This window comes from Passer domesticus, chromosome 5 (assembly GCF_036417665.1).
Source record: "Passer domesticus isolate bPasDom1 chromosome 5, bPasDom1.hap1, whole genome shotgun sequence".
NCBI classification, from domain to species: Eukaryota; Metazoa; Chordata; class Aves; order Passeriformes; family Passeridae; genus Passer; species Passer domesticus.
The window spans coordinates 48,757,116-48,783,550 of record NC_087478.1 but is presented as its reverse complement, the minus strand read 5'-3'; the positions used below and the strand labels follow the sequence as shown (position 1 = coordinate 48,783,550).

General features: G+C 43.9%; 2 protein-coding genes across 2 annotated transcripts; one reads left to right on the top strand and one right to left on the bottom strand.

The window, feature by feature from the left end:
• Positions 1-351: 351 nt before the first annotated feature.
• Positions 352-7,672, top strand: KDELR3 (KDEL endoplasmic reticulum protein retention receptor 3). The gene is made up of 5 exons (XM_064420242.1): positions 352-892; positions 1,803-1,903; positions 2,403-2,561; positions 2,890-3,142; positions 5,947-7,672. The coding sequence occupies exons 1-5, from the start codon at positions 802-804 to the stop codon at positions 5,985-5,987; spliced, it is 645 nt and encodes a 214-aa protein (XP_064276312.1). The 5' UTR covers positions 352-801; the 3' UTR covers positions 5,988-7,672.
• DDX17 (DEAD-box helicase 17) lies at positions 6,753-26,413 on the bottom strand. Its single transcript, XM_064420234.1, has 13 exons — positions 26,057-26,413; positions 21,895-22,045; positions 19,879-19,978; positions 19,608-19,741; positions 18,936-19,001; positions 18,495-18,636; positions 16,764-16,924; positions 16,503-16,675; positions 16,076-16,186; positions 15,540-15,601; positions 14,965-15,024; positions 10,535-10,774; positions 6,753-9,883 (listed from the first exon to the last, which is right to left on the bottom strand). Exons 1-13 carry the CDS (start codon positions 26,098-26,100, stop codon positions 9,360-9,362), a joined length of 1,968 nt encoding a protein of 655 aa, XP_064276304.1. The 5' UTR covers positions 26,101-26,413; the 3' UTR covers positions 6,753-9,359.
• Between the last annotated feature and the right edge of the window lie 22 nt (positions 26,414-26,435).

The following is a 26,435-nucleotide window of genomic DNA, read 5'->3' as shown; positions in this document are numbered from 1 at the left end:
TCCAGGGCCGTGCTCAGGGATCCACACTGCCTCCTGAAGGAAGGGGTGCCTGCTGGGGCAGACACCAGGGAATGGCTGTCCATGAACGGCTGTGGAAGAGCCACAATGGCTGGATAATTCAAACATCTCTCCACTTCTTCTTTGGCTGCAGGAGCCAAGCAGAGCACTGGTGAGAAGGTGGGATGGCCGGGAAGGGCAGAGAGCAGAAGGCTCCGACTGGCAGCAGGACAGAATATCCCTGGAAAGCCTGGCCCTCGCCGGAGGGTGTGTCCTCGAGGCCAGAGGATGGGAATCCTGTTCCCTCTGCCTTTTCCCCTTTAACCACACTTCCGTGTGTAACTTGAGACAAGCAGGGGAAGAAAAAAGAGGAAGGAAAAAAAAGAAAAAAGGAAAAATAGCGCAGTTATTCCCGCCTCTGCCTCCTCCTCTCTCTCCTCCCCGGCCCGGCAGGAGCCACGTCACCGTCACCCAGCGCTGCCTTCGGGCTGCTCAGCCTGGAGAGCTCTCCGGGACACGAACTCCAACTTTCCGCCCAAAGCAGCGAGAGCAAGGCCTGGGCTGCGAGAGGGAGAATCCACCTCGGTGGAAAAGCAAACAAGGGAGACATCCAGCCTGGCAGGGGAAAGGCATCAGCAGCCACGGGGCAGGGGAGACTGAACTTTGTGCTGCGAGAAGGAAGAGCTCCGTGCTCGGGGAAAAAGGAAAGTTGAGCCGAAGGAGACCGTTCATTCAGCCGAGGCTCGGCGGAGAAAAGCTCCCTGCCCTCGCCCTCCCTGCCCGCAGAAAGAGCCCCCCGGCACCATGAACATCTTCCGCATCCTGGGGGATGTCTCCCACTTGCTGGCCATCATTATTCTCCTGCTGAAGATCGTGAAGTCCAAGTCCTGTGCTGGTGAGTGCTCCCGCGTCCCAGGGCAGAAGGGTGGCCCTTCTCGGAGGGCAGTTCAGTGAAGGGGACAGCAAAATGGGAGCTGGAAAGGCCGGCGATAGCCCATAGGAACTGGCAGCCTCCCCCCCGAGGGCTCTTTGAGGGAAGCCATCCCCTTTCTCTGGGAGTCTCCCGGCCTGGAGAGGGCTGTGCTGGAAGGATGTGATGTGGCAAGGCGCACAGCCTCAGGCAGGTGTTGGTCTCGGGGTGAAGGAGAGGCTGGCAAGGCTGGAGGGAGGTGGAAAAGGAGAGCAAGAGGTTGTGGTGGCCCCAACACCAACAACCTGGAGAGGAAGCTGCTTTAGGCTGGAGGTTGTGCCAGCGGTGGGCAGGTGCCAGAGGCTGCCCCATCCCAGGGTGAGGAAATCGGGACAGCAGCTTCCTGCAGGAGAGTTTTGCTCATAGTCCCCTCCTCATGAGATTTTGGGGCTGTGGCCATTGTCACAGGTACACAAGTGGGTGGGCCCGACTGCATCTCTCTGCCAGCAGTGGCCAAGCTCCATCAGTGCCCCGGGGCTGGTCCTGCAGCTCTTCCCTCCTGTGGCACATGTCACATCACAGTCCCCTGCTGAGGTGGGCAGGCAGAGGGGGAAGGGAGGCCAGAGAAAGGCCTTTAGACAACAGCAAGGGCTGAACCGGCCCAGGTGGTGAACATGCCCACTGAGCACCAGCTCCCACAGGCAGCACTGGGGCATCAGCAGGAACCTGCCCTTGGGAGACTCTGGCCACCCTGGGGTAGAGCTACCTCAGCACCCACACACCAGCCCTGGCTCACCAAACAGCAACTTACCTATCGATGTGTAAGGGGAAACCACCATCCCACAGACCCTTCCCTTCATCTGCTTCACTTTCCCTTCATCTCCCTGCCTCACAGGGATCTCTGGGAAGAGCCAGATACTTTTTGCCCTCGTCTTCACAACCCGCTACCTGGACCTGTTCACGAATTTCATCTCTGTCTATAACACTGTGATGAAGGTAAGGAGAGGGCAGTGCAGCGGGTGAGGTTCCACTCAGCTCGCTGTGGGCTCCTGGGGAGGTGAGGCTACACAGTCACTGAGTTTTTCAGCCAGGAAGTGTGGATAAGGATGTTTCTTTTGGTGCCACTGTCCCTACATTGACCAAAAAAAACCCCTTGCCATAGTCAGTGAGTGAGCTGAGCCATATTTGGTACCACTAAAACCAGAACAAGATGCCATGAACCAAGCCTGGGTGTCCTTGTACAGCAGGAGCATTAACATGAAGCTGCCACTGAGCCAAGCCCTTCACAGAGTGCCCCAGAGGGACTCAAACGTGAGATTCCCGTGGTGCAGCAAGCTTTACCTGACCCCTGGAATATCTCCAGCAGAAGTCGATCTGTAAGGCAACACAGGCAAAGCATTCACCACTATCTTGACTTCAGGGAAGGCCAGCCTCTCTTTAAGCATGGAAAGTGCACTTGCAGGTAAGGTCTTGCCATCTCCCTTCTCTCCCACAGGTCATTTTTTTGATTTGTGCCTACGTCACCGTGTACATGATCTACGTGAAATTCCGGAAGACATTTGACAGTGAGAACGACTCCTTTCGCCTCGAGTTCCTGCTGGTCCCTGTCACAGGCCTGTCATTTCTGGAGAATCACAGCTTCACCCCCTTGGAGGTAAGGAAAACCTGAGGCAGGAAAAGGGAAGGCAAGCAGCAGCAACCTTACACCAGGCAGCAGAGTGAGCAGCATGTTGAATACCAAGATTTTTAACAGCAAAAGCAGGCAGGAAAGGCAAAGTTGGCAGGCCTTGAAGACAGTACCATCTACAGAGCAGCTCAGTGCTGTCTCCTCTCACTCCCGGCACAGTGAGCTCATTTTCCCCAACTTCAGCAGCACCACTCATCCCCCTCACACATCAGTGATTTGCCAAATGAAAAGCTTTAGGTCTTAACACATACTAACCAGCACTGGCTCCCCACTGCCTTCATTTTGCACCTCACAGATACTCTGGACCTTCTCCATCTACCTGGAGTCCGTGGCTATCCTTCCTCAGCTCTTCATGATCAGCAAGACAGGGGAAGCAGAGACCATCACGACACACTACCTTTTCTTCCTGGGCCTCTACCGTGCCCTCTACATTGCCAACTGGGTCTGGCGCTACCACACAGAGAATTTCTACGACCAGATCGCCGTCGTTTCCGGGGTGGTACAAACCATCTTCTACTGCGACTTCTTCTATCTCTACGTCACCAAAGGTAGGTGAACGGGTTGCTGTGCTACTGAAAATTCATTCATTCTTGCAGTATAGGGTGGGGCTGCAGTTTGCCATGTGTTAATCCCTACATGACTTTATTTTTTGCTGGGTTTGTGGTGTGTATTGTGCACCTAAAGTCCAGTTTAGAAAATGTATCTATTGACTGAGAGTGGGCATCACTGCTTGCAAGGGTCTGGATGTGTGTGTGAAACACAGCAAGAATTAAACCAGAGTTAAGCCTTCTGTTAACTCAGAAGTTAACAACTAAGGTTCATTCAATTCTACACATATTTTGAAAGATTATGAATCATGCAAAAAAAAAAAAATACCCCAAAACAAAAAAGAAACTAAAAAAAACTTTGAGGGGGAAAATATAGCTGCTGGCAGACAATGTACCTGAGAAAGCAACTGCAGACATATGGAGATATTATTAAACCTTCTTTTCCTTTGATAAAGAAGATCAGGCTCTTGATTGTGAAGAACTGATTCTGTAGGAAGATGGGCATCTGCATAGACAAAGATACTCCTGTCTTCCAAAATGAGATGCCCCTTCCATTTCAGGGCCATGCTTTGGGAAATGGCCACCAGAGCTTAAAAGTGCACCAAGGGCACAAATCCTGATAGAACACACTGTGGTTTGCTGAGGCTGAAGGATGCTTTAAAACACCTTTCTGTTGAGAAGGATGGAATTAGATTAAATTAGCTAAGTTGAAAACTATTTTCCTCCTTCTTCACTTTCCCCAACAAGTCTGCCAAAAGCAGCAATAATGGCTCACGTTTGAAGTTTCAAGGGATGGATTTTTGGTAGCTTCATGCAATACACCTGCTGACAGAAAGGTGACAGGAGCACTGAGCAGGTGGCAGACCTTGGCAGATTAAGACTTCCTTCTGTCATTAAATATTTTTGCAGCCAGAAAAATACTTTCTAAAACTGCCATCAAGGTGCTCCACGTCAATTCCTTTTTTTTCTTTTCTAAACTAATTCCCGTTTTAGCTCCGCTCAATTCATGTGTCCTGTATTTTGTGAGAAATCCATACCCTTTGTAGCTGTGATGGTGGAACAAAAGGGGGAAAAACACAAATGCTGGCTTCCAATCTCACACTGCTAGTGGCAGAGCTGCAAAATTTAGATGATACAGGAGGCAGAAGAAAAAGCATTTGTAGATGGAACATCACAGCAGGAAGAGAATTGGAGTTTTTTTCTCTTTTCTTTTACACAAATATTCTGAATCATGGGACAGAAACGGTGTCTGAAGACATGCAAATACTTTGCAATCATTTATGAGAGCCAGCAATATTTTAGCAGGTTGCATCTCTTCCATTCTTTCAAAAAACCAAACTTTTCAAAACATTTCTAACACTGAAGAGCTCAGAAAAAAAGGGCAGTGTTGCTGAAGAAAGAAAGCAAAAATGTGTTATATAAAGAAATTGATTTAATAAGACTTCTGAGCCTATACCAAAGCACTGCAAAGGGATTTTTATGGAAAGCTACTTCTTTTTATCTTGTTTTCAAAACTAGATGAGCTCCCTTCTGTTTAACACAAAGACATGAAATATATCTGAGGAAGCTTTCAGCTCCCCAAAGCTTGTATTTCACAGAATGGCCAGGGGTGTGGGCAGTCAGGGTGGAAGGGAAGAATTCATCTAATCCATGTCCCTGCTCACATTTTTCAAGGTCCTGTCCAGTAAGGGTTTGACTATCTCCAGGGTGAAGCCTCTCTGGCCACCCTCACTATAAAACACTACTTTCAGATGTTTAAGTGGAATTTCCCATTGTCCCTTGCCCTGTCACTGGGCACCCCTCAGTAGAGCCTGGGCCTGTCCCCATTGCTCCCATCCAGCCCTTGTGCACATGGGTTAGGTGCCCCTCAGCCTTTCAACACTGAACAGTCAGCTCGCAGCCTGTGCTCCTACTTCAAGATGCCCTTGTGCCCCTTCTTGACTCCCCATCTCTTGTTCTGAGAGCCCAGAGCTGAGCCCACCACTCCAGCTGTAGCCTGCCAAGGCTCAGTGGAGAGGAAGAACTCCCGGCTCACCCTGCTGGCAATGCAGCTCCAGAGGCTCTTTGCTTCATCATGAGGGCACGCTGATGGCTTGTGTTCAACTTGGTGTCCACCAGCACAGCCAAGGCCTTTTCTGGCAAGCCACTTGCCAGCTGGGCAGCCCCCAGCACAACCTGGTGCCTGGGGCTGTTGCACCCCAGGGCAGGACGTGCATTTGGCTTTGCTGACCTCCATCTCCCGAGCTGGCAGAGTCCATCAGGCCCTGCCACGTGGTGCACGCCCAGCACATCACAGCCCTGCCCTTTGGCACCCAACAGGCACAGCCCCAGTGCCCAGCCCGGCACCGCCCTGTGCCAGGCACAGCCACTGCACCACTGACCACTGCACAGCCAGGACAGCCCCAGCCCGGCCACCCCTCTGAGCCTCTGGGCCTCCAGCATTCCCCAGGCATCCCTGCCATCCCAACGTTCAGCTCGGATGGGCTGGGAGCACCTCAGCAGAGATCTGGCCACAGACATTGATTCAGGCCATGCTCTGTATCAAAAGGAGAGAAAGCACTAGGAATAGCACACCAGCAAGAAAAATATTTAAGATGGTCCACCCATGAGAACAAGCCAAACAAGAACCTTTTCCTTTAGCATAATAGCTTGCACTTTCTGGTTGTCTCCCATCTGCAGTTTACACACCTGGCACCCCACTATCTGGCACTGTAAACCACAACTTAGAAAACATAAAATTGTGGAAACAATAAAACAGTTGAATTCTATTAAATTTACTCATTACCTTGTCTTTCTCTTTGCAGTCCTAAAAGGAAAGAAGCTAAGTCTTCCCATGCCTGTTTGAAGACATCCCACAGGCAGCGCAAGGAATTCCAAAGACGAAGCTGTTTAAGATCACAGCTTTCCTTCCCTGACCCTTTTTGACTAAAGGATGGCTCAGCTGAGTTTCAACCCTGTGCCAGGACGACAGGGCTTGGAATGCTTTTCATCCATCAGACTCTTCCCCTCCATTTTTTTATTTCTTCTCACTTGAATTTGGTGCTAGTGCTGGCCAATACTGGCCAATACTGAAGTAGTGCAATTTCTTCTCTCCCAGCTCTTCCCAGCTATATTCAAAACACACCTCCACCCTGACCCTGAGGCAGCACAAGGGAAAATGTCACTCCCACTAGTCCTTCAGCAAGTGCCCATGGTAAAGGGAACATGTAACACCCTTTAATAAAATGTGTTAACTGACCCATTTCACAGGTGGCCATGTCTGACACAGCAGATGCTACAAATTGTTACTTTAACTCTGCATGAACTAACACCCTCTTGAAAGTTTATTCTGCTTGACCCTCTCTCTATCCCTGTAGAATAGGCCCTGTAACATTCAAGAAAAACACATTGCCTTTGAATAAAATGAATCTTCTAATTCCACAAGTATTCAAACATCCTCCCCACTCACTTATTTTCAGTTTCCTTATGTTCTACAAACAGGGACAATTTCAATTACAATTAAAGCGGTTGCCAAGAAGTGTTTCCACCTCCTTGAATTTGACTTCTAAGAACTGGGAAGAACAGGGGCAAAGACAGCTTTCCATTCCAAAAATAAAGACAAAGTTCACAATTTATTGACAACAGTGTTTTTATTTATACCTACAAAAGAAAACAAGATGGTATCAAAAGGACAATTTACAAACTAAGAATAGTAACATAGCTCTTAGTATCCTGTGCCTCAACACCACAGATCTATGAATCTCTCAATTCAAGTCTTCATTAATACAACAGGAATGTGTTCAGAGACCAGCAGGTGTGTGAAACAAGATGCTGATCCCACACAAAGCTAGTAACTCTTCCATTGTTCAGAGAAATCCAAACAGTAAATTGCTTCAGGAAGTGGGAGGGGAGGAGACACCCAGCTCAGATACCTGACACTCCCACAAACTTTTTACAGATTAAAAACAACACAAACAACACTAGAGGCTAATGCTTTATCCACAAGGGCCCTCCAGCTGGTACATGGAGCAGAGCAGAGCACCGGATGGGACGGGGGCAGCACGTGCCACGGTGCATTCAGCGGTCTGGCTGACACTGAACTGAACCGAGACCCTGGACTTCAGCTGACCTCAATGGCAACAAAGCACTGCAAGACTTGGCATTGATGTTTACACACGCACAAGTCACCCCAAAAGTGAAAGCTGTAACAGACTGTAAGGCAGCTTTGGTGGTCCAGAGACCCTTTTTACCAGTCAGTGAAATGTCCTACTCCTACACCCCTCAAATGCATTTCTGCATTCTCCTCTCAAAAAAAAAAAGCTCTACATTTGCTTGCAAGGGAGGCCAAAGACCTATCAGTCAGTGCCTGGATAAACAAAATATTTCTGGCTTTCACTTAACACAAGCAAAGGAACTTCCTGCCCATGCACTGGAAATATAAAATGGAACCAGGGAACTGAGGTTCTGGAAGCAATCTCCCTTCTCCCTGTCAGCAACCTACCTGTGTACTGCACCAAAAAAAAAAAAAAAAAAAGAAAAAAAAAAGAAAAAGCACATCCATCCCCCAAAAATTTACTCTGGGAAGAAATTAAATGTTAAAAGAAATAATTTCTGTATAAGCAAGCTCTTTTCCAGGGCTATAAGAAGTTCCACTCTGCTACAGAAGGAGTGGGCTGCCTTGTTCATCCATATGCAAGAACGCCAACAGAAAAACCCACAAGCCCCCTGCACTCTCCTAATGCAAAGAGCATGCCTCAAACCAGGAGATGTATCCATCCTTTTGTCATCTTATCAGACCAAGAGCAGCCAACTCCTGTTATCATCTACTGTCTCTGAACCGTCTGGTATTAGAAATAACAAGTCAACAACATGCTTTACTAAAGGGGGAAACCCCCCCTCACACCCACCTTAGCCTGTAAAATAAACAAGTTTTATTTACGTATGTACTAAAATTTCACTCTTCTCTAACATTCTCTAAAATACTACCTACCTGCAAGAGCTCAGCTCAAAGGGACCAGTGGAGCAGGGAAATGCACTCAAAAGCCAGAGAAAGCAATAGTCAGTGCAAGGTACAAAAGAAACAAAGCTTCAGAATCAAGATGCACTAACCAGCTCACCGCTTACCTCGCGAAAAGGAGACCCCAGGCAATCTTCTCCTGCCTTCCTCCCCCCAGCCCTTCCCCCAGCCCACCCTATTCAAACCTCTTAAATTTAAGTGTGGAAAACTCTGTCACATTTTATCGAGCGTAGCGGCACTCAGAACATTCCCCATGGCAAAAGGGAGTTTGTTTGTGAAGGACAGACAAACAAAACAACGCTGTTCATCATTTCAGCTCTGCATAATTTCTAGGCTCTCAGGGAAGACTTCTTTCAATAAATCAAACAAATTTGAGAGCAGTAACCAATTTAATGATAATCAGGCTCCACGCATTTTGCGATGATGCAATTTAACAATTGTAAGGAAAGAACTTACTTAGCTGAACATTTCAGCAGTGGTACCCACAGCAACTGTGGGTAGATGGTTTTCAGGGAGTGAATGCAAGACAGGTTTGGTCTCTACACAGGGTTTTTAACCTCAAGCTCCCTACTGCAGGCTGTTACAGGTAGCAGAAAATGGGGCTTCCAGAACTACAGAAATTGCCAATGTATTTACTCTGAACACCACCCAGCTCAGACAAATGAGAAGAATTTTCCTAAGGAAAGTCACCTACAGTAAGATTACAAGCAGTAATAGTGAGCTACTAAAAAAAAAAAAAAAAAAAGATTAGGAGAAGTGAGCATTTCTCCCTTGCATTTATATTTTAAATGAAGTGCTTTTTGGCTCCCCCAGTGTTTCCCATCTCTCTTTATACTTCCTGAAATTAAGTTAATGTTGTTACAGAATAGAAACTTCTTTCCCTCAAAAGCAAATTTTCCCACAAACCTCAGACACCAAGATGATCCAGCTGGAACCTATCTGCCTTACACCCTTTTCTTTTAAAAAAAATAAGATTTCCGAATTCCTCAACATGCAAGACAAAAATAATAAATTTCCAGTCAACTATACATATATCTTAAAAAAAAAGAAAAAAAAAGACAGGGTCATTAATGTGGGCTGGGGGCCATTTTTGATGGGCTCAAGGGATTTGGATAGTGAATTCTAAGTCTAACCTGCATGAGAGACATCACAATGGGAAAGAAGAGAAAGAAAAGGTTCCTTTAAATGCAAGAGGTCTACACTGGTCACCAGCAAGTGGTTTCATTTGCGGGAGGGGGGTGGGGGCGGGGGAGGGGGTGGGTACTGGTAGGTGGCAGTCTGTCCCATATAGCCCATCACGTTAGTGGCAGGGGGCTGTGGAAACTGTTGTGACATGAGCGGCTGTGGCTGCTGGCCCGAGCGCCCCACCATCCCTGCATACTGCTGTTGGGTAGTGCTCTGTGAGGTTCTCCCAGCTGTGGCAGCTGTGGTGCTGGCACCATAGCCACTAGCACTGTACTCTGCAGTGCCATAGCCACTCGTGCCATAGGCAGCTGCTCCATAGCTCCCTTGTGTGTAACCATACTGGCTCTGTGCTGCCCCAAAAGCAGAATTTGGGCTCCCGTAGGCACTGCCATAGGTCTTGTTGGCTCCGTTGGCATAACTTTCACCACGCTCACGGTCTCTGAAGCCACCTGAGTCTCTCCGGCCCTCTTTCACTCCCCGGAGCCTCCTGTCACACTCCTCCTGGTACATCAGGTTAGGGTTGTTTACCGAACTGCTCGTTCGGTAACGAGAACGACCTCCTGGCGATGGATACATTAGGATTTAGTACCACGAACAAGTCTTAAACAATGACCTCTGGTACACTTATGCCACCCTTTCTCCCCCTTCACCACCTCCAGTTTGGCTCCCAAGGAGCACCTTCTGCTGACTGACTGTAACTTCTCTGCACAGCTGTGCATATGCCTCCTGATTTTGTTCAAGGTGTAAACATGAAATTCAACAAGGGTTCTTTATGTATGTGCTTGGAGACAAAGAAACAGAAGAAATGCAGAACTAATTTAGAAGTATTAAGATCCCTTCAGGGAATGGGAAGAAAAAGTGTGTCAGCTACTGAAATTCAGTGTATCCCCTTACTGATTTAAATTTTGGACATGCACCTTGTTGCCTTAGTAGGAGCCGTGAAGAAGTAATTACTTCAAGCAAAACCAGCTCCCTGAGGACCTTATGAGAGAAAAAAATTCTACAGCTGAGGTCAAACAAGGGACTGCCTCTCTCTCGGGATAGAAGTACTGCATCCACGTGAAGTGTTGGGACCTCAAGTACAGAAGAGCTTTATTTATTAATGTGTTATCTTAGACCTATACTTACTGCTTCCCTACCCTCTCATAAGATCCCCTCCCTCAAAATGGGGAAGGTATCCCCTGTGTAGCCCTTCTCCCTTGTGCCATTACCTCCACCACCACCTCCTCCTCCTCTGTGGTCCACAAGCTGCATCAGCTTTGGATTGATGGCTTGATTGGCTTCTTCCAAGACTTTGATAAGCTCCCTGGCTTGTTTCAGGTTTCCTGGTGTGAAGAAGGTGTAGGCAGTACCTTTGTTGGTACTGCGTGCGGTACGGCCAATACGGTGCACGTAATCTTCGGAGCTGTTCGGATAGTCGTAGTTTATCACAAATTTAACATCTTCCACGTCTGGTGAAGTGCCCAGCAGCGAAGCACAGTGAAAGGGTGGGGTTCAGGAAAGGGGAGAAGAAGAGAGGACGTGCCAACGAAAGGTGGGGAGCACGAATGCAGGTGACAGTAATAAGAAAAAAAAATACAAAGTTAGTAATTGCACAGAATAAATACAAGACAGACTCATCCCAAAAGAGTAGAAGGCTGAAATTAAGATCATCAGGAACAAAGGTCAGTGTCCTGAAAAAGAATGGCAATTTTAAAGCAGTTTTGCCCTGCACTCAAAGTCATCCTCCCCGGAATGCATTTCTCTGTCTTCTTGTGTCAAAGACACTGATGTTTGTGAATAAGTTAACTGAATTTCGTATTTCTTTTTAACACAATCTGTAAAGTGAAAATGTCACCATCAGACAGAGCAAACTGGGGTGGAGGAAGGGCAGAACTGCCATGGTAAAGCTTTTACTCTGTTGGGAGAAGTCTAACAAAAAATAACAGTAATGAGATCACTTACCTTCCGCTCGGCAACATGAAATAAAAGACAATCTTAAAAATATTTACTTTTACAGTACTAATAAAATACATTGAATTAACTGCCCTATCCTAAAGCTTTAGGCATTCAAATTACATTAGTTTTATTCAGCCAACTCTTTAAAAATTATTCAAACCTAACGTATCTTAACTTAGCTTTGTAGTTATCACAAGAAGGCATTGCACTAACATTTCTGCGCTGCTCTGTCTAGTTCTGGTAAGCTTGCACAATTTGGAAAATTTGAGTTCTGTAAGCAATTCCCTACTTCCAGTTCAGAAGGAAGCAGGAAATAAAATTATCCAAATGGCTTTATACGCAGTTTCAAAATTTACTTCTGAATTGTGTGTTTTAAGACAAGACTTTGTAAACTTATGTGACAGAAACCAAGTAAATGTTAGTGCAATGCTTCAGTGAAAGCACCTTAAGTACCAAGAGCACCTATTTGCTATATTATACAGTATTTTCAAATGCACCGTTCTACAGTAAGAGCCCTAACAGCTCATAAAAAAAAATTTTAAAATCTGCATTTTAACAAGAATATTCTGAAAATATCCAAGATAAAACACAGATTTTTGTGATTTCCTTTCCTCTTTTTTTGTTTTGTTTTAAAGAGAGAAACATTCTCTGTTTGTTACCAGACCGATGCACACTCCCTCCTCCTGTGGGAAACCGCTGCAGCCGATCCCGTCTCTTTGCCTTTTATTTTTGGCGGCCTCCTTTCGAAAACTCCGCCCTCTGACACGGGACCACTGGAGCGCGGGGAGCATGCATCAAGGGTCCGTGGCAGCGAGAAGTCCCCACACACGCTCGCTCTGTGAACTGGCTTAGATGCTTCTCTGTAGCCCCATTTGGTTGGGAAGCGCCGGAGAACCTGGGCTCAGGTAAAAGTTTCAGGTCCTCCAACGCTTTTTGTCCCCTATTTGGGGCTCTTAGGGGCAATTGTCAAAAAAATGAAGATACAAAAATTACATCCAAAGGGTCAGACTGCATCTATTGCCCAGACTGCATCAATTTCGAAGGGGTTGTAGGAAAAATAAAAACATTGAGGGTTGTTGTGACATGAGGGGGACTTTATGTCTGTTTCTTATTACAGCAAAGGGGGGGCTCCTCAGTCTTTGCTGACTCCAAAGTCCTGAATCACACCAAAAAAAGGGAGTGAGAAGGCAGGTTTCACAGGGGGCTGCGCGAGTCTCCAGCTAGGGTCCTTGATGCAACAGTTTTTTTAAAAAGGGAAAGTGAAGTATAGAGAGGAGTACGTGTGACAGATTGCATCTTCAGAGCCGGGGTGTAGCTAGACTGACAAGCTCCAGGCTACATGGTCCTCAGCCAGTCCCGTTTTGCACATCCAGTAGCAAGTGACTTGAATTACCAGAGGATACAAGGATGTGCTTTCCTGTCAGAAAGCACAAGGAACTGTAGCTACCAATGCAGACAGAACTGACTTGACTGGGGAGGAGCAGAAAGAATGGGAAGGCAGAAGAGGAAGATGCAAGGGTGTTTCCAGACTAGAGAGTGGTCCTGGTAGAGCACGCAGCTTGCTGAAGACCAGAGCGTGCACAAGGCTCAGCTTCTCCAGTCTAGCGTGCTCCAAAGTGTTTGTGCACACTCGCAATCCTCCTGCACTTTTAGAAGATAATGTAGCAGGATCACGAATGGAGACTGTCAATCATTTTTGACAGCTACCTGGGAAACATTCCCTTTGTCAGACCATCAGAACACCCTATGGCACAGACAGTCTCCAATTATTAAACGGGACAGATATAAACTAGCAAACATGCTAGTCTAGAGAGCTGTTTAGACCATCATTGTAGATGTATCCCCACCCCTGCACTGAGAATTATCTGCAGCTGATATCAAAGCTTCTGTTAAACAAAACAAAACAAATTCAATGTTTTTAATTTCATAGACTGAACAAAAAAAAAAGGAAAAAAAAAGAAAAAAAAAATCAGTGCAGAGAGAGGACCTCACTCCAGGGAATTATCACAAAGAAGTCATTACGGGACTCAGAACTTACCTGAAAGAAGCTTTTTTGAAACCAATGTTCCATTAGGAAGAGGGAAAGCCCTGGTGACTCAGCCAAAAGGCGCGCGCCCCTGTTTTATGTTATTTAGGTAGAAGCCTTCACTTTCCAGGATCTTGGAGGAAGTCGTCCAGAAGTTTGCCAGTTAAGTGACTTACTTTAAGCAGCAAACTCAGGGCCCCAAACAAGTAGAGATGTTGTTCAGTAACAAGAAACAGACTCTGATACCTTTCCCCCTTAGCTTGGGTGAAGTGGACGATGGGAAGTGAGGGGATTGTTTTCTGAAGTGTTATCCAATTGATTAGTTTTGGGGGAAGAGTGTTGGTTTTTGTTGATTTTTTTTTTTTTTGAGGGGGTTGAGGCTGTTTTAAATGTCTAGGCAAGATGCACAAAGAAGCTACCAGCACATAGCAAGCCTGTTTAAAAAATGCTGCTAGAGAAAGCAGCTCTCTTTCATATAAACTGGTTTCAGGCCTCAGTCCCTTCTCCCAACAGGCCCAAGTTCTAACTGCACAGGTCCAGACATGACCCTAGAGGGCAGAGACTGAAGTCCATATAATCACTTCCTGAGGAAGTGCTGGACATTTTTTGAGGGGGGAGGGGAAGGAGGGGTGAAGGTTGTGTGAACAAAGGCTGCCAAGTCTGTTAATGGTCTGCCTGTATTAAAGTGACCATATGATGCACAGCACAGCCACCCTTTCAGCATACAAAGAGCGCTCAGGTAACTGAGGCTTTTAACAAACTAGATTCTCTGAGTTAAATCTCCACCCATTTGCAGTCATTTTGTCTAGTTTACTACAACGAGATGCTGACTCTCAAGTAGTTTATCGTCTACCAAACTCAGGGTGGGCAGAGTATTCAACATCTGTTATTAAACTCAGAGCACTTCAGCAGCCATCCTCCTCTTCTAGGGTGGGCAGATGCATAAGGACTGTGCTCAGCACATGGTGCTTCACAACACAAATATGCTTATTATAAAAGGGGGCACAACTGGTGCATCCAGACAGATCATTTTCATACCACCAGAACAGAGCTGTGCGATTTTGATTCAACTACACAGCTGGGTAACAAGATGTTAAAGGCCATATATCATCTCAGTGGTCCTGCCTAGAAGGAACACAGAGGAGGAGGGAAGGTTACATGTCAAGAGCAAAGATCTGGAGCAGTGCTTTCTCAGATGTGAATACATCTGCAGGGTAAACATGCATGTACACTGGGGTTGGTATTCAAATCTGTGGTGTGCCATACGGGGAGAATATTCGCTATTTGCTGTCGAAATGCTCTCCCACAACTTCCTACTTGAACTTTATCTGACACGCTCTGAACTGAGAGCAATCCATCCCTAACATCCAGCTACAAAAGCTGGATTGGGGGAAGAAGTGAGTGTGGTGGAAGGGTTGGGTTGCATAATTGGACGTCTCTTCTCCCTCTTGGCGATCGATTGGTCATGCCTAGGCCTTGCTGCAGACCAAAGCCTGTTCATTAGGAGCAGGAAGAGACTTTGAATATGAAAGAAAAAAAAAAGATTAATGTTAAAAAACGTATTTCACATGTGGGGGAAAATCACGCTTTGATTTTTTTTTTTTTTTTAAGAAACGTTTTTCAGTCCAAAGAAGAAAAATATGCAGCAGTAGGCAAGAGTGGTCTATGTGTACAAACCTAGCCCACGAGATGCAACGTCGGTAGCAATGAGGATAGGAGCCTTTCCAGAACGAAACTCTGTAAAACAAAGCATGCTATGAAGTAAGATTTTCCAAAATTATAAAGTTACCTGAATTTGATTTACATTAAATGCTCATTTTCCAGAAGCTAGATAAGGTGGGACAGTTCCAGAAACCCCCACAAGTCAGGATATAATGCCTCACCGATTTTCAAAATCCAGCTGCGTTAAGCAATTTTCCCACTTTGTTTTATCAAAACAAACAAAAAAAAAGGAACAAGTACTGAAATTAAGAGCACAAGAGGCATGAGAAGTCCTTTTATAGTTGTCTATTTGGTCTAGAGATAAAAAACAAACCAAACCAACAAAAAAATCCCACAAACAAACAAAAAAAACCCCAAAAAACAAACCCCCCCTCACAAAAAAGGGAAAAAAAACCCAAAAAAACCCAAAAAAACCCCAAAACAAAAACACCACCACAAAAAAAAAAAAAAAAAAACAGACCAGAGAAAAATACGTCTAGGTAAATTAGGTTCAGCAGCTCAAGTTATTATCCTGTCAGTGATGGACTCACCATTAAGCACCCAATCTCTTTCTGGCTGACTCTTGTCTCCATGGATACACATGGCTGGCCAACTGCCAAACAGAGATGTACATTAGTATAGATAGAAAGTACATACATTAAAGAAAACAGAGCTTTATTAGCATTTTGTTTAAAAGGGAAAAACTAAGATTTGAGAAATATTTTATTCTCTGGCATCTAGCTACAGAGCATGTGTACTGTAAACCCACTACCTACCAAAACAAGCATTATAATGGTTTGCTATATTATAAATATAGCATTATAAATCACGTTTTTTGCTATATTGATGCAGTCCCCATCAGCATATCGGGATTCTGACACACTAAAAAAGCTGCACCACTCAGAAACACTCTCTCTTGTACTAATGCTTTGATGAAGTGGAATCTTCTGGGAAACAATGCCTGAATTCAGCCAAGAAAATAATGGATAAGTTGTTCCCAACAACAAACATTTAAACCTTACTGCTTTTGGTTACAATTTTTGTTTCCCACTAGGAAAAAAGTGGAGGAAGGGGAGAAGCTAATCACCCATCTCTGCGCATCCTTCGAGTGAGATCATCACATCGCCTCTTTGTCTCCACAAAGATGATAGTCTTGTTTTCCTTCTCGGCCATGATTTCTTCCATCAGCTGTATCAGTCTAAAACAGACATGAGAGCCAAGATGTTTAGCCACACATACCAGAATATAGGATCTCTCTCCCAAGAGATATTGAGGACATAGACAACACACATCCATATAACTTAGTATCATACAGAATTTCTGCTGGCTTACAGAGGTATGGTCAAAACATACACAAGAAATTAGTTAACTACAAGACTGATTGACTTTGTAGCACTCAAAGGTTAAATAGTACTACAAGTAACTTCACTATTTAGAATTCCTAGTAGCTTACAAAGCATTGCAGACTTTGAAGTACAACCAAAGAAAGGGAAATGGTAGCAACACCAGCTTACTTATGGTCTTTCTCGCTTTCCATGCATACATCCACTATCTGCAGGATATTGTGGTTGGCACTTAGCTCCAAGTTTCCCACATTGATCTGAACATAGTCCTGCAGGAAGTCCTCAGCAAGCTGGCGCACTTCTTTAGGCCAGGTGGCACTCCACATCAGAGTCTGGCGGTCAGGCTAAGGAAAAGGGAAAACAGATTTGTTTATAGCACTAGATTTCAAGTAGGAAAACAAAGGAGACTGTGCTTCTAAAAGGATCACGCACTCTAATCTGGTCAACAATTTTGCGAATTTGTGGCTCGAATCCCATGTCCAACATTCTGTCAGCTTCATCCAGCACCAGGTATGTACACCGACGAAGGTTGGTCTTTCCAGCCTCAAGGAAGTCAATCAAGCGACCTGGTGTAGCAATGCAGATCTCCACACCTTCAGAAGAGAATAAGGAAAAAAGAGTAAGGCTCTTCATTTGAATGTCAGCTGGTATTTTTAGTCAGAATGAATCACCTTCCAGAGCAAAATTGTTTAAAAAAAAAAAAAAAGCACCACCCTCATTCGTACCCAAGACTGAGTCACTTCAGTAGAAGCCCCAGTTCTGTTTAATATTTTTTCCATTCTGAAATTACTGTTACAGTGCCATTAGAATAACAAATGCAGTACAGAAACTAAAAGGTTACTACCAGAGAACACCTGTGAAAAGCTATCCAAAAATTAGAAATTTAGGAAGCTTCTACTCAAGCCTGAACCACCTTCATCCAGATTTATGCAGTCTAAGGTGGTGTTGTTTTCAAACATGAAGTGCTCTTCTTGCTGTATAGGTCAAATTACTTTCACCTTTTTTTAATATATAAAGCCAAAGCACTGACTTTAATACTGAGCAATTATGCACCAACAGTGAGAGACAACCATCTGACCAATGTTTGCAGGGATAAGAAGAGAGTTCAAATATTCCTAACTAACACCAGGCTGGTGATTTACACACTCTTTAAAAGAAAGACCTGGTTACCACCAATTCCCAAATTTTACAGGCGAGTATTTCAGTGTAATTGAAATGTCCACAGAAGGTAAGTTTCAGGAAGAAGAGGCATGAAAAGGATTTTCTTTACGCAGAATATCCATTTTACAGCACTCCAAAAAGGTGTGCAAAAACCTCAGCATGCTGATCCTCCCAAGGACTCTTCCACTGAAGATGCTGGGCTTGAGTTGGAAAGTAACTGTATTCTTGAACAGAGATATCCCACAGACCTCCACCATGCATGCCTTTGTCCCACTATTGCAGTTTGCAATAAGGACCCTGTGAACTGCAGTGGTCAGCTAAATTTTCTGATTTCTTGACTAGATCTGTATGCATATTTGCCTTGGTAACAATTCTTTCATCTTTTCACATAATTCTATTACATTTTATATGGTGAAGATGAAAGCCATCAGTACATTCCTGAATTTGAAATTAGAGATCACTGAAGCACTACCATGTTACAGTGGTTGCTTACCAGGTACACAGTGCTTAGTGCTTAAGAATAATTTAAAAAAACCCCAAACAACAAAAACTACCAATAAAAGTTGTGACCAAAGCAAAATCACTCACTGCTCCTGCTCCTGTCCAAAGACGCTTCTATATATTCAGAAACAAAGTTTGAATATTTGAATGAACACAGGCAGAAAACTTGAAATCTGCCTTAAGAAAAATCCTTCCTTAAACATGCTGGTATTGCATTTCCTTAAAATAACCTGTTGTCTTTCTGTGAAGATTTCTTTTTTCCCTTTCTACACCCTGATGATCTTCACAAGTGGAATGATCAAAGAGCAAACAAAAAGAAAATCTAATATCCAAGTCACTACACAGCAAAGAAGAGAACTACCTCATGAACTATCACTGCAACTGGAAATTGAGGCACTCCTTCACGCTCACCCCCTTCTAGACAGGTTTTGAGAAGTTTTATTTCTACAGAAACTTTACAATACTTCCTCCAGAAACTGCAAGCACCCATTTTAAAATTACCTCTTTCTAAATCTCTGATCTGGGGGCCTTTGGGTGCTCCTCCATATATGCAGGTACTCTTCAGTCTTGAACATTTGCCATAATCATCAGCCACCTGCTGCACTTGCTGGGCCAACTCTCTAGTAGGTGCCAGAACCAGACACTGCAAAAGGAAATGATTCAGGAAGTCAAGCTGCATACACATCCCTAACATAAAACCATAAGCAAAGTTGGACCATCTGCTCTTTATTAGCTGAAACATTTAAATATCTTTAGACTACACCAGCAATTGCACAGAATTTCAACTGAGTGGGATGCTCACATTGTGATAGTAAAAATTCCTATTCTGACAGGAATAGGACAGGAAAAACTACTACTCTGATACATCAATTAAATAAAGCACCATCTCATTAACAATGTCACGCCATACATACAAAACACAGAGAATCAACAACCACTTACAATTGGGCCATCCCCTCTCTCCAAATATGGCTGATGGTTGATGTGAACAATTGCAGGCAACAAGTACTAAAAGAGAAGAAAACAGTATTCTGTAATATATACAAATTGTGATTCTGCAAAACCAGATACCTGCATTTATCAAGCAGAACAGATTTTCAGAGCTGCTGACCAACTGCATCCACTTTGGCATAAGCACAAAAACTGGCTGCTCAGCACTTCTGAAAGGAAGGCTCACTTAAGTTTGGAGTGTAAGTTAGCAGAACGGAGTAGTCATTATCTTAACCAATGTTTTTCATAAAGGATAAAAATCCTTTTTAACACTGGAGCTAAAATTAATGTCTATGCTTAAATTAAACCATTATTTTATTTTAACCTGTGTAGTTTATAAAACAAGTGTGCTAAAGAAAATAACCTGGTTTTTTAAACCACAATGTAAGCACAGACCAAAGAGAACTGACTAAGCATCCAAACAGGAAGATGCACAAAACCTGTGAACACAAGAGGCTTGTAGCTGAGCTGAAACTCAAGTGTCCCCCATGATGCCATACAAAAAGCTTTAAAAATGTAATCATCCCACTGCTAGTACTGGCAAGCCCAAAAACTAAGTCATAGGTAATTTCTACTGGGTGACCAGGAAAGCTAGCTGGAGAAAGGAAAGGAAAGCATACGCACTGCCAGGGTCTTCCCAGAGCCGGTCTGCGCAATGCCCACCATGTCACGGCCGCTGAGGGCGAGCGGAAAGCCTTGGCACTGAATCGGAGTGGGCTCTGTGAAGTTCTGGTCCATCAAGGCATCCATCACGTACTCTTCAGAAATCAAGAAAAGAATACATTTCTTAAAGGATAACTGAGGCTTTAGAGAACCTTCTAGAGAATAGAAGCAGCACCTGTTCAGGTATTTTTTGAGCAATCTTCATGATCTTAATGATGGCAAAAATACTTACGTGGGAAGCTACACTGGTGGAAGGCAAACACCGGCTTGGGGCAGCCCTCCATTCCCCGAATTGTTATCTCCTTCTTCCTTCGCAGCTCTTCAACTTCATACTATTTATGAAAAAAGGGAAAAAAAAAAGGGGACTTAAAGTGCATATTTCTAACTACTAACTCTCTTCTCACCTCTGGTTAACAGCTTTGTTCAAGAACTAAATTCACACACTGATCTAGAAAAGACTGCTTTCCTAAAGACTTTAAGTCTGAGTTATTGTACAGATTCTCTGATATTCAGAGGTATGAGCTCCCTACATAGCCTACAAATGTCAGTCTCTTCTTACAACCAGCCCTTCTAAATGAAAAGCATATTAAAGGAATATTTTTAGGAATTACACTTTTTCCAGAAGCCAGAAATGACCAACAGTTTGAAAAGTGATTAGAAACACAGGATAAGAAACATGCTTTATGTGACAGTGCTAAGAATTAAACAGACTAAACAGCTCCTAATACGCCATGAACAGAAGGCAGAGCAGTCCTTCTCCATCAATTAACACATTCCAGAGGCAGATAAATACAGAGTTCTTGCTGGATAATTTGCAACTCAAATGTTGCTTGGAATGCTTCAGAGAATGAAAGAAGCTCTGACAACATCATAATGATACCCTAGGCCCTCACAATTCTTTTAAGGAACTTCTTGTAATATTTCTGAAATGTGTAGACAACCACACAATTTCAGGATTAGAAGAAGTGTTTTATTTTTGTCTAGGTTATCTTTCAAGTCCAACTTTCCTTTGCAACATTCTTCCGACAATTCAGGATCTTATTGTAATGCTTATTAGAAAACAACAGAGACACTGGAATACCAAATAGGCACTTTATCCAAAGCAACAGATTCTGTATTTCTGAGAATCCCTTGAGCTTGAATTAAAAGGCAAAAAAAGAAAATTACTTCTGGGAAAACATGAAAATCCTTTTAGCTGGCTAAGCCAAAGGCAGCTACAGCAGCTGATGCAAACCATGGCTCAGTAGCTCAAGTTGTGGTATCTTTAGGAAATTAATACCCCCTTCAACTCCTTTATGCCATATGCATATTTCACAAAAATATTTGTAAGTCTATGCAGTCAGATAATGACATTTTGTTTGTTGCCTCATGTTAAGAACAAAATCTCTTAATTTCTAATTATAAAAATACATTGCACCAAAGAGTAGACTAGACTCAAGTTTGGTAGGAAAGGAAGATTTCTGTAACACAGAGTACTGCAGCTGGTTTTGAGCCCCCTGTGTGAGAAGAACATTGTTTTAATGGGGCATGTCCAATTATGGGGGAAAGCTGGAGGCTGCAGTACAGGCCATATGAAGACATACTGGGAGCACTGGATTTGTTTAGCCTGGGAAAGATTGGGCTATCAGTGACCTGCTACTTTCAACTACTTGATGGGTCCCTATAGGAAAGATGTTCAAAATCCCATGAGAAACATTAAGCCCTGAGACAGCCACCCAGAGAAGACATAAATTCTCCTTATCTCTGGGGATATTCAAACTCAAAAGGACAAGGCACTAAGCAACCTGCTCTAGTTCTACCATTAGTGCTGCTCTAAGCAGAGGATTAGACTAGAGATGTCCCCCAAGGCCTCCTTCAGCTCAAATTACTCTTATGACAAAATACTACATTCCAACCTTTCTCATGTATTTCTGTCACTTTTAGTTCATTAGCTTACATTTTTCCAGGGCTTCTCCAGGACTGTAACTCTAAATTTTGTCTCTACTGACAAACTGCCAGACCAGACAAGCACTATAAAGATGCATTATGAATGACAAAATATAAACTACCTCATATAAAAGCAATCAGGAAGAGAAGCACATCCTTTGCTTTAATGTTAAATAGTAAAGGTAACTAGAACCAGTATCCAGAATACACACGCCAAACAAGCTTAATGAAGAGACAGCTCTACTTTATATGCTGTCCCAGACTTCCTAGAACAAGTTTTTCAGCTTGTGACATTTTCTATTGTAGACAACATGGCACTTACTGGAGTAAGCCTGGCCACTTCCGGATGTTCCACATAAAAATTCTTCTCAAACTTGGGCAGTTCATTTAAATCCCATTTTTTCTTACGTAAACGCTCCCCTGGATTTCCAAATTTCTTTGGAGGAAGAGGACCTCCACGACTTGCTCCAAACCTGTGAATGTGAATGTTAGTTACTTAAAAAAAAACACAACCAGTACTTTAAAACTATTCTAGAATTACTGTGGAATTTTCTTAAGCATTTTCTGTTGTGCTTTCCCAAAGCACAACATTCTAGTAAGTCACCTCCCTCCAATCACTATGATGGTATAAAACTTCTTGAAATAACAAATCTGCTTTGGGTTGTTTCTGATCCTAAAACCATGTTATTGGAATTCAGCCCTTTAAAGCTCCTGCCTCTAGGACATGGCTGCTGTACACCTATAGCATTTGTCTTGAAACTGACAGTGCACTTCCAACACAGTTACATAAAAGGGATGAGAAAAATCTCTCCTTGCAAATTCCTTCTCTGTCTCTCAAGGTTAGTTTTAGACTAGACAGCTGTTTCACTATCTCCCCCCTCTGTATCATCTCTCCCTTCCTTCCTATTAAGAAGTATGCCTCAAATGAAAAACAAGAGACTGAAGAACAGAAAGTAAACAAGTTCAGCCAAGCCCGCAAGTCTATCTGTAATTCTGTTATCAACATTTAAAAAAAAACCCTTATTTTTAAAACACAGCTTAACAGGAGAAAAAAAGCTCATGTCCACAAAAAAAACTTCTGTTCTAGCAGAACAATTCTAAAGCTATTGCTCTTTCTCTCTCAGTTTACTTTATCCAGTTAATTATATACAATTCAGAAGGTAAGAACTAACTGTAATGACTGGCCAATGCAATAGTCAAAATATGAGCTTGTGGCAGCAAGCTGTAAGAGTAACTAAAAACCCAGTGGCATTATATGTTTATTTACTGTAAATATCATGAACTGTACTTTAAAATAACACACCCCAAAAAAAATTTCAGCGCTTTCATCAGTATTGTACAAACTCAGCAGAAAGAACTTTTCAAAATGCTATCAAGTCCTAAAGGTACAGCTTTATGCAAAACATGAATTAATGAGACATGCCCATTTCAAACAACTTTTAGACAGCAAAACCAAAGGATCTGTACCCTACCCAGGCAGTCCACTAGTAAACAAAAAACTGGTAATGAAATAAACTGAAAGCAACAAAAATCTCTAAGCAACATTCTTACAGAATTAACTTGTGGATGAAAGAGGGGGTAGAAGAGTTACCAAAAAATAAACAAGAGCTGAAAAAAAAAAATCTGAATTATCTGAAGTACAAGACTACCTGCTCAAACATTAACTACATTTGTTCTTTAAATTACTTCCCAATGGAAACTATAAATTATAGTGACTAAGAGACCAAAGAAACACTACTCAAATCAATATTTTAGCAGGAAGAAGTGGTTAAATTGTTGGAAAGGCCAAGTATATGGTGGATATAATTGAACTTGAACTTAAAACCTGCTAAGCTAGTTTTAAAATATCTGCTGTGTTGCAACTGTGCACTAGCCTTCTTCACTTTCCTATCAATATCCCTTATTATCTCATCTGTGTGTCTATCAGATCCCCCAGACAGCCTGCAGAGTCATCAAGTTCTTTTCTGAAAAAGACTGTGAAACACAACTTCAAAAATGCATTTAAGCATTATGTTTCCTTTCAGGACAAGGGAAAAAAAAGGCACAGACTTTAATTTACAGGGGTGCTCACCTTTAGTGATGCTGTTTGTTACCACAAAATGTCAAAAATTCCTAAAGAACAGTTCCTAGAAAACCCATAACCTCACTCAAGTCCACCAGAGGTTCAAAGGGCTGATGAGTTCCCTTAGAAAAGGAAAGGACAGGGCTGCCTGCAAGGCTGGACACGGCAACAGCTGGCACCATGAACCTGCTCCGAAGCTATGCAGAGGGAGAAAATGACACATTCTACACAGAAGGCACAGTTTCAGTTCTCCACTCTTACACACAACGTGCCTGGACACTGACATGTATCCAGGAAAGGAGCCCCACAGCAGCCCTTGAAGGCTGCCTCTGTGGGGGTTCTGTTGCTAAACTGGCAGTAAGTGACACTTCACATTCTGACTGCAAGTAAAATGAGATTCCAACTCCAATTAAACTGACTTAAATCTAGTATTTCCCTGGTTTGCCAACAGCTCCCTTTTCAAAGGTAAATTCAAGCTGGCTCAAAACATTGTTCTCTAATATTACTGGTGCCACCACTTCTGGGACAGAACTGAGTAAATCTGATACATTCCAGAGCAAAACACAACAATTTTCCATCCTAAGAAATCACCTACAGCTCATTCCTGACAAGAGAAAACTAGAACCCTTTTATGTGATTAGACTACAAAAGAAGTGGTGATAAACTTTCAAAAGGTGCTGAACCAGCACACTGGGTGGCCCAATATTTTATACAGGTTATTTATGAAGCAAGATAGTTGTTAGTGGTTACAAATATTTTCATACCTTAAAATGATGTATGTAACAAATTGAATCCTAATGTGTTAAAGCTTCCAGGATAATATGCAAAAAAAAAAAAAAAGAAAAAAAGAAAAAGGATAGATCTTTCATGCAAATGTCCACAAACTTCACAAAAAAGCATGTAGGCACTTCTTTTACTCATGCAAAACTCCTGATCTAAAAGAGAAGCATCCACTATAATTAAAGACTTTACAGAAAATGAAATAACCCTAATTTTAAGGCACATCAAGTGTTGTGGCAACGCTTTGGCCAGTGCTCTTTTAAGTAACTGTACATAAATCTGCATACTCAAACTCACTCACTAAACTCCAAAAACAGCTGTGGTCTGATCTATCTCAGACTTGCCAAAGCTCTTACTCCAATGTCCTTGTGTTAAACTGAGCTGGAAATCTCTTAGCAGAAAAACACCAGAACCCTCCTCTCTGTGAAAAAAAAATGAAAGTATCTTTTAATTTCAGAATGTTAAATGTGGGTGTAAGATAAAGCAATGATATAACTATCTCCCTCCACAGCCAACAAGAAACTGAATGTCAAAGTGCATTGCAATGTGTGGCAAAATATTCTTTAATCTCCCAGTGGCGAGGGAAAACAAGAGGAAAAGGAAGTGAATGAAAAAAAAAAAGAAAAAAAAATAGAGAAGACTCATTAATTGAGATCGAGTTTACTATATAGCAGACCACACACTACATGTTTTTTGGTAATCCTTGAGAACTACTCATGATCTGAAAATGCCACTCTCAGAAATTAGTTTTAACTTTCTCTTTAAAAAGGCCTGGCATGAAAGCCTTATTACTTTCAACACTTCAAAACCTCCAGACTCAATCTAGTTACGCAGTGTAACACCACCGTATTTACTGCTGTCACTGTCCAAAGAAAAAAAATCACATCAAATCAAACCTGCGAAAGCCTTTTGCAAGCCAAACCTCATTTAAACAACAGATTCAAGAGTACCAAGCACTAGGCCTTTCCAGAAGCACACAAACAATTTCTGTAGCACTATGTCAGCTCGGCAAGCGTGGTCCAGCACCGTGGTAGACCGAGATCACCCTCCCGAGTGCCCAGGTCCCCCGCAAGGCAGCGTTTCCAACCCCATTTCCTATCACGGTAAGCCTAGGAGCGCAGCTGAGAGACACCTTCCCCCCACTGCCATCTTTCCAGCAAGTCCAGAAGGAGCAATGACAACCAGAAGGGCAGACAGAAGGACAGCCAGCCCTGCCAGGGCCACCGAGACCTTCGTGGCAGATAGGGGGGAGGGTGACACGGGTCTCGCGGGGTAAATAAGGAGGCTGGCAGAAAATAATTAAGGGGGCAGGGTGGATGCAGGCCTTAAAATTGCAAGCAAGGCTCAGAACTAGTTACACGTGAACGGTGGAAAAGCTAAATTAAAAAAAAAAAAAATTAAAAAATTAAAACCCCACAGAACACTCAAAACCCACCACCCCGCCTTGGGAACAGATAAATCTCCAACCACCCCCGCCCCCACACGAGAATCGATGGGGGGACTCTCCCCAGAGGGGATTCTGGCTCCCCCATCACCGCCGCTCCAGCACGGAGCCCCCGAGCCGCGGCCTTCCCCCGCCCCCAACGCCAGCGCCCGGCCTCCCCCACCGCCCCCCGCCGTGCCGAGCCCCCCTCCCCCTTACCCGCCGCGGTCTCGGTCGCGGCCCCGGTCCCCGAAGCCTCTCATCGCCCCCGGAGGGGTGGGTGAGAGGCAGCGGAACGCCGGCCGTGGGGACGGCGAGGGGCTGGGGGTACGGGGCGAGGGTCCAGCCAGGGGCGGCTGCGCCTCGGAGGCCTCGCTCTGCGCCACCTCGCCTCTTTGGTGGGACACAAAAGGAGAAGAGGTGGTCAGAGGGTCCGAGACCCGCTGGGCGTCAGCGGCCGGAACGGCGGGGCTCTCGGTCGGCTCCAGGGCCCGGGCAGTGTGGAGACACCAGCGTCTTCTTCCTCCGCGCTCCCGGCACAAAATGGCCGCCGCCGCCCCGGCCCGCTCCGCTTACGTTACGGGCAGCCCGGAGCTGC